The 8,732-nt window shown below is 36.9% G+C and overlaps 1 protein-coding gene across 1 annotated transcript; it reads left to right on the top strand.

Annotated features, from left to right (window-relative positions):
- The first annotated feature begins 5,147 nt into the window (after positions 1–5,147).
- Positions 5,148–8,311, top strand: LOC145102613 (nucleotide pyrophosphatase/phosphodiesterase-like). The gene is made up of 12 exons (XM_079040058.1): positions 5,148–5,417; positions 5,494–5,585; positions 5,675–5,744; positions 5,819–5,941; positions 6,036–6,128; positions 6,231–6,360; positions 6,433–6,514; positions 6,766–6,898; positions 6,985–7,190; positions 7,254–7,379; positions 7,449–7,758; positions 7,854–8,311. Exons 1-12 carry the CDS (start codon positions 5,187–5,189, stop codon positions 8,157–8,159), a joined length of 1,902 nt encoding a protein of 633 aa, XP_078896184.1. The 5' UTR covers positions 5,148–5,186; the 3' UTR covers positions 8,160–8,311.
- The last annotated feature ends 421 nt before the right edge of the window (positions 8,312–8,732 follow it).

The raw sequence follows: 8,732 nt of genomic DNA, 5'->3' as shown, positions 1-8,732 counted from the left end.
AAAATGTCTTAAAAACTTCTTAATACTTTAAGACCGCAGTCCAAACTTCCAGATCTGATTCAAAAGGGCATTCTTAAGTCATAAAGTTCCTAACTTTATGACTTAGCATGACTTAATGCGACCCAAATCAAAACCCTAAGTCCTAAGCTTCAACAAAAGACTACCAAATCGTGCATGAAAGGTTTATACTCATCAAGATCCAAACTTTATGATTCCATAACCCCACAAAAACCAAATATGAAGCTCAAAGGTTCTGAAGTAACTTCTACTCACAAGAACCGCCACAAGGGACCAAAATCATAACAAAATACCACTTATCTAGATCTATATGAAAGAGTTATCAAGGTTGAGACTTTATACCTCCAGAAGATAGATCAATGTGTACAAAGGCTGTATCCAAAAGCTCTAAGCCAATCAATGACTCTTCAAGAAGCTCCTTCTTCTTCCTCAAGCACCAAATCACAGTTAAATCACCATGAAGCTCAAGAATCACTCAAATGGAGGCTAGGGTTTTGTTCTTAGGGTTAGGGAGGATGGAGGCTGAAGAATGGAAGAGGTTTGGGTCCATAATGATGCTTATAAAGGAGCCAAACCCTAAAAACAAGCTTTTGAAATAGCCCAACGAATGCCCAACGTTCCAAGATGGCCCTCATCAATTTTCCTTTTGAACGCCATGCGTTCCCACCTGGTACACCATGCGTACCCGGTTTGGCCCAAAACCTCTCTAACTTGAAATGGTCATAAATTTTGCATCATTTATCCATTTTCAATGATCTTTATATCTATGAAAAGGTAACGAGAAGCCCTACACTTCTATAAACTTTATTTAGCCTGAAGAACAACCAAAATTAAATCCAAAATTCATGAAATGCCTAAACCAACTCCTGCAGTAATACCTTTAGGCTCTAAAGTACAACCCGAACTCTTATATCGAATAACCTACCTTACCCATACCCGAAAAAAGTCTAAAACTTTCTCCCTCAAGGTCCGAAGCCAGATACTCAGGTCACGGTCCCGAATTTATGATATCAGTCGCTCCAACAATTCGTGTCTAATCCTAAAAAGGGGATTATTCCAAACAATTATTCCTCAAGATTCTGAGTGTTACAACTCTCCCCCCACTTACATTCGATTTCGTCCTCGAAATAAATCCTTACCATCCCAGGCACACCATACAGCTTGAAGAACGCAACCACAACCCCAAGCATACAACGACCTTTCCAAGGCTACCGAACCCAACCTTAGCAGAGCTCTCCAAACCCGATGATGAACGAATCCTTAATCCCTTTCATAAAAACCACTTCTACCTTACCCGAAACCCAAAATCTGAAGTCTCGAGATGGTCTGACTCCCCGACAGACCGCCTATACTGAAACATTGCTAAATCCATTCCACTTATCTCCCAACTGACTATTCAACTTCCAATAGCTTGAGGTTCCCACTAGAAAACAAAATCACATACAAATTATTGTTGCATAACACTTATACTTGGCTGAAAGCTCAAATAATCCTTCGAGTAGAAGACTCATCCCTGCAACGGTTAGACTCAGACGAGAGTTGTGTAACAGGGGAAAATCCTTTAGTCTGAGATTATTTAATCCAAACTACAAGTGACCTAACATATCCTCCGAATAACAAACGACTCCACACACAAGTTCCAAATCAATAATACCGCCTTGACTTATCTTGATGCTCTTCACAAACAGAACCAATCCAATACACAATCACAATGGCATTGATCTACCATTGAAACTGAATCCATTCCTTACCCCTGACCCCTTCGATTGATGCCCCCAACATATAAATACCCCTGTTCTTATCCCACTGAAAAGAATATCCTACACATAAACACTCGCGATTCCCAACTCAAGATCTCCCCCAAAAACCAACCCGATACTCAACTCATAACCTGGGACCCACAGATCTGCACTTGCATTTTATCCAAAAATTTCTGATTCACAACAACCCCTCACTAGACCGAGATATAAAGGTTCCCAAACCATCATTGAGACTACCATCCTCGCACCTGGTCCAACACCCAGGTTCCCAAGAGTCGAAATAGCAAAGCTACCCAGCCTATAAACACCTCTGCGTCACAAACTAACCACCCACTTAATCTTGTAACTCAAGATCCAAAACCTTGACCCAACGGTCTCTACCAGGTCCCACCTGTATTGTCTTAACCACAAGCGCCTCGCCCACAGGTCCCACCCTTCTAGAGCTACACAGGCCCGACTCCGCCTCGGACCCCAATGGTCCTCAACCTAAAACAGAGAAATACTCATCGACAATCCTGACCGGCATGCCCAAGGCACAAACTGATTCCCCCCTTTTACGCTCATGACCACCTCCAACAATAGTCTACCTCGAACTGGTGAATGTTACAATCACATCGCAGTCTTACAACACTTCTAACCAACCATGGTTACCACGCATGGCCTTACCACACCCTAACCATCACAACCCCACGCATCCTGAGCCGCAAACTGCATCCAACTGCATCAAATTAGGTGTTCGGGTCATGCTTCGAATTCTAAAGCCCTCAACTTGGACTCAACCACAAGCCTGTTATGCATAATAAAGGATATGCCGACCAATGATTGGAATTTTCCTGAACTCCGAGTTACACAACCTCAATCTAGACAACCACTTGGGTCGTCTCTCTTCCTGATCAAGATATGAATCTTGCCCTAGTTCTACACCCTTCCTAACTTCCATAAAGCCTGATCGATTATCCCCCACTTGGATTCGACGAAGCTCTCCCATCTCTTGAATCTGAAAATTTCTCAACCCATCAATATCATATAGCATGAACCGCCTATGACCTACGCTAATCAATACTAGCATTTCATTGGTAGCAAAACGCAATGATCGCCAACTCCTTAAATCATGAAGAATACTCTTGAAACCTTAACCAGTTTGATAATCGAAATCACCTCCCATGATACCATACCAATTCCTTGGGTGCTTATGTTATCGACTAAAAACCATAACCCTTGCCTTGAATTGACGAATATTCACCCCAACTTCCATTCTCAAAGAATTATTGAATTCTAACCGACTACAATCCATATGAAAATACCACTCTCCTGACACATCAATGACCAAAGTTACCGACAATTAACGAGCTTAGTATTTCATTAGGCCCTTTCATTTCTCTACACTTAGCTTGTAATTTAATTGTTATTTTGAGGGTCCAATGTGTAAAAGATGAACCTTGAATATTGTTTGATATAATGAAATTAGACAAAACTTCAAAAATGGTCCCTCTGGTTTTTGAAAATATCAAGTTTAGTCCTTAAGTTAAAAAAACCTCACAGATGGTCCCTGTGGTTTCCAAACTTTTAACAAATGGTCCTTTTTGCTAACGCCGTTAGATTTTGGCCGTTAAGTAAAAGACATTTTTGTCTATTCACTACCACAGGGACCATTTATGAAGTTTTGTCTTATTTTTTTTTTTTAAAAAAAAGAAAAATAATAATTATTTAATATTAACTCTCTCTCTCTCTCTCTCTCTCTCTCTCTCTCTCTCTCCTATTTGAAGCCAAAAATAGAGGACCAAAAAGGAACCTGCTACCCACCTTTAGTTGCAGCTCTTTTCCTTTTCATTTTAATGAGATAAACGGCCCCACTTTCTTTCTTCATTCCCTACAGTCAAATAACCAAAACCTAAAGACCCCTAATCTCCACCATTTCCAGTTAAAGGACTTTATGATCGCAAATAGGTCTCTATCCGTTTTGTTCACTAGAGAAGAAAGAAAGATGAGAATCACCAACCTCCTTTCTGCTTCCTTTCTCATTATCAGGTGATCCCCAAATCCTCCTTCGACCACCACAGGTTGTGGTCATCTTTCCCGGCGGTCAACAGCCCTTGTCGAGCTCCAAGTGTCGAGGGAAAATCGTGATCAAACACCGACTGCTTCCCATCCGTTATTCTTTCTATCTTTCCGGCCAAATATCAAACCCAAGCATCCATTTTTTTTTGAAGAAGAAAGAACAAGGGAGCTGCCGAAGTAGCCCCCTTCGCATCCACAACAAGAATCGAAAGAGGAACAACCATCCCCAGCAAAGCAATAAACGACAACCCTGATGTCGCTCCTGTTTTTCCCTATTTCTTCTGATCGAGCACCGATGATGCTCTTCCTGACCAACTGCACCAGGAAAGGAAAGGAAACAGAGGTGTTGCTCACCTTTTTTCAATTGTCTTCCATGTCCGATTTTCACAAAAAATTCTTACAAATAAAAAGAATCTTAACTTTTCTTCTTTAACTATTATTCTTAGGATGACAAAATTGGTTTATTGGTGAGTTTTTAAGTGATTGTGGTGTATGAATTTTGATTATAACAGAGAATGGTCGTTTAGGTTTACGATTCATTAATCTAGAGAGAGAGAGAGAGAGAGAGAGAGTTAATATTAAATAATAATAATAATTATTATATTTATTTTTAAATAAGACAAAACTTCATAAATGGTCCCTATGGTAGTGAAAAGACATAAATGTCATTCACTTAACGGCCAAAAGCTAATGACGTTAGCGAAAAGGACCATTTGTTAAAAGTTTTGAAACCACAAGGACCATCTGTGAGGTTTTTTGAACTTAAGGACTAAACTTGATATTTTCGAAAACCACAGAGATCATTTTTGAAGTTTTGTCATGAAATTAAAAAGGTTGTACGAAGTATGCTTAGCTTGTAATTTAATTGTTATTTTGAGGGTCCAATGTGTAAAAGATGAACCTTGAATATTGTTTGATATAATGAAATTAAAAAGGCTGTACGAAGTATGCGTTATGAACAAATGAATAAATTCAAATCGGCCTTTTATATATACAAAATAAATAAATAATAATAAAATAAAAAAAAATCATAAGTCTGGCGGCTATACAATTTGATTATTATTTATTTAAATATCTAATAAATAATAAATAAATAATAATAAAATAAAATAAGCCAGCCTTTTATATATTTTTTTTAATATCAAATTGCTAATGCAACCAAATCCATGTATAATGATCGATGAAGTATCTCGAGAGTCACCTTACCTACCCAAAAATTTCAATGGAATCTTTAATGTTTTCCCTCAAAATATTATTAATCTTATATGGACATGGACTTGAAATTACTACCTATAAATGCATAAGAATGCCTTCTCTTCCGAAGAGTGTGCATGACAATTGTTTGAGGAAATGTCAATAATGATTCATCTATCGATAGTGTTCTTGTTGTTTTCAAATGCTCTTGTTGATAGAGTTTGTCATGCTTCCTTTTACTCCCGTCTCATAAGCAGTGGTGTTGACCATCATCTTCATTCTCCCATTAATGAACAACCACTCGCCAAAATTGCCATTCACAAGATTGTTATCGCTCTCCATGAATCAGCTTCCATTCGTTCTAACCCTTTGCTACTAGGATTCAAGGTAAAAAGTCGTTTTCTTCCCATTAATTAGATTAACTATTCAAATTCCATTACTTAATTTCTTGATATTACGAAAGGGCGAGGATGCTGAATGGGTCAACGTAGAGCTTGAGTACCTTGAAGCATCTGAGGACGATTGGGTTGGAGTTTTTTCACCAGCGAAGTTCAAGTAATCTTCTCTCTTAATTTCTATAATACCGAATGGCTTCGTCTGTACATGAGAATGATGTTTCTGAAAAATTGAATGAATATTGACAGTTCATCAGATTGTTCATCTGAAGCTGGTAACTGGCCGGAGACTCCATACTTATGCACAGCTCCAATTAAGGTAAAACACCATTAATTATTTTGAATGATGAAGGACCTTCCTGCTAATAACATATGTTTTGTAAATTGTAACAGTACAAGTTCGCAAATCACTCCACTGTCAATTATGTTGAAACCGGAAAAGCTAATCTCAGCTTCCGGATCATCAATCAACGTGCAGATTTCGCGTTTGCATTATTCACAGGCGGATTAGAAGCTGTGTGAATTAGTCCCTCTTTCCAGTTTCCACTCGTAATTTATTGAATTCTGCAATGTATGTGACTAATCAGTAATTGGGTTTTTTGAATTACAGCCGAAATTGGTTGCTGTTTCTAATCCTATATCATTTGCAAACCCTAAAGCTCCTCTATACCCTCGTCTTGCCCATGGAAAAGCTTGGGATGAGGTGTACATTTACAAACTCTACACCTTTTTGAATTCTAATCTTTATACATTTTGCTATATTGGGTGTGTGGTTTCTAAACTTTCTTTTTCTAATTTTCTACAGATGACTGTAACTTGGACCAGTGGCTATAACATTGATGAAGCAACTCCACTTGTTGAATGGGGATGGAAGGGTCAAATCAAAAAGCTTTCTCCAGCAGGGACGTTGACTTTTACACGTGGCAGCATGTGTGGTATAATAGTAAATAATGGTAAAAAATAATTAAAATTACCCCAAATTTTTACATTTTTTACCTTCCGTGTAGGTCCACCTGCACGTACAGTTGGATGGCGTGATCCTGGTTTTATCCACACTAGTTTCTTAAAGGAATTGTGGCCAAACACCATGTATGTGTCTCACTTTTACTCACATTTTCAAAGAATAATGATACAATGGGAAAAGACACTATTTTTCCATTAAGTCATATGTATAGGAAAGATAGTCGAATGAGTAATGATGTTTTGGACAAAATGCTCTATACATTAAGTTAGTTTATTCTAAGATTGAATAACTCGTCTGAATAAACGACATTAAATGACCATTTCACCTTTGCAATCCAAACAACAGATATTCACAAATCACAACATTATTTTTCTAGGTATGAATATAGAATGGGGCATATGCTTTCAAACGGATCAATCATTTATAGTAAAATGTACACATTCAAATCATCTCCATATCCAGGGCAGGATTCACTTCAACGTGTTATCATATTTGGAGACATGGGAAAGGTAACATTGAATTTGATCAAAAGAAATTTATTTAAATCATACAATAAAATATAACAATAACTAATTTATAAAATTCATTTTTCTAGGCGGAACGTGACGGGTCAAATGAGTATGCAAATTATCAGCCAGGATCACTAATTACAACAGACCAATTAGTTAGTGACCTTGACAACTATGATATAGTGTTTCATATAGGAGATTTACCATATGCAAATGGATTTCTCTCGCAATGGGATCAATTCACAGCACAAGTCGAACCCATTTCATCTATAAAGCCATATATGATTGCAAGGTTTGTGTTTTTAAATATTAAAAAATGTTTATTTCTATTTTCTAATTAATTTTGAATTCGCAGTGGCAACCATGAACGCGATTTTCCTAATTCTGGATCTTTTTACGACACGCCTGATTCAGGCGGGGAGTGTGGTGTACCTGCTGAGACCATGTATTATGTTCCTGCAAATAACAGAGCTAAATTTTGGTAAAAATATTTATTTAAATCTATAATATTTTTAAAAAAAATCTTGTTCATATTGTATGTTGTTTACAGGTATGCAACAGATTATGGGATGTTTCACTTTTGTATAGCGGATTCAGAGCATGACTGGAGGGAGGGTTCAGAACAATATTCATGGCTAGAGAAATGTTTTGCATCAGTCGACAGACAAAAACAACCATGGTTAATCTTTGCTGCTCACCGTGTTCTTGGTTATTCTTCTAATAGTTGGTTAGCTAATGAGGGTGCATTTGAAGAGCCCATGGGACGTGCGAATTTGCAAAAGTTATGGCAGAAATACAAAGTAGACATCGCGTTGTATGGACATGTCCATAATTATGAAAGGACATGTCCTATATACCAGGTACTAACTACTATCTAATTCTGATACCATGTAAGATATATAGAGACAGACAGTGTCATATTTGTCGTGTTGACTTGTTGACTTTTCTTTTATAGAACCAATGTGTGAACTCGGAGATATCGCAGTATTCGGGTATAGTGAATGGGACGATTCATGTTGTTGTTGGTGGAGGAGGGAGCCATTTGTCGGATTTTACCCAGATAAATACGTTTTGGAGTTTGTATAAAGATCAAGATTGGGGATTTGTGAAACTTACTGCTTTTAACCATTCTTCGCTTCTATTTGAGTACAAGAAGAGTAATGATGGTTTGGTTTATGATAATTTCACGATTTCAAGAGACTATAGAGATGTATTGGCATGCGTACATGATGGATGTGAACCTACCACGTTGGCAACTTAAATCTAAGAAAAGATAGTTATCCTAATAAAAAATTGTCTTAATAGTAAGACTTAAGGATTCAACTGTACCAATAATGTTTGTAGGTGTTATCTTTGTAATTATTGCTTATTACTAAATAACCAAGTTTCAATAATAATGTATATGTTTCGTTATTATTGTTTAGTTTTTCTTGTTATAGTTATTTGGTTTTGTGGTTATGTTGTAGTTGGTTGGGAATTGTTGTTATTACTATTTGCCTAAACATACTTGAGATAGATACAACCATCCTAGACTCTTTGAAAAACTTTTAAAAAATTACCCTTAAGGGTAAAGTTAATGTTATCAAATTATCTTTGCATCTTTTCAATTAATAATGGGGAATTTATAAAAAAAATCTTTATATTTTCCTCATTTTCCTGATAATTCGTTGATTTTTTAATCTCATGAAATAATTCACATTTCAGTTTTTTTTTTTTAATTACAGTAACTTTGGTTATTATTAAAGGTTTCAGCCAACTATTTTGCTTATATGAACCTTATTTTAAACAAATTTGGTGGCACATGCATGGACATAATCCTCGAGGTGCTATGGGA

This window comes from Lactuca serriola, chromosome 4 (assembly GCF_051521515.1).
Source record: "Lactuca serriola cultivar US96UC23 chromosome 4, Lser_US96UC23_V15, whole genome shotgun sequence".
Lineage (NCBI taxonomy): Eukaryota > Viridiplantae > Streptophyta > Magnoliopsida > Asterales > Asteraceae > Lactuca > Lactuca serriola.
Note: the sequence above shows the minus strand (reverse complement) of the source record. Positions and strands in the feature narration are given on the sequence as shown.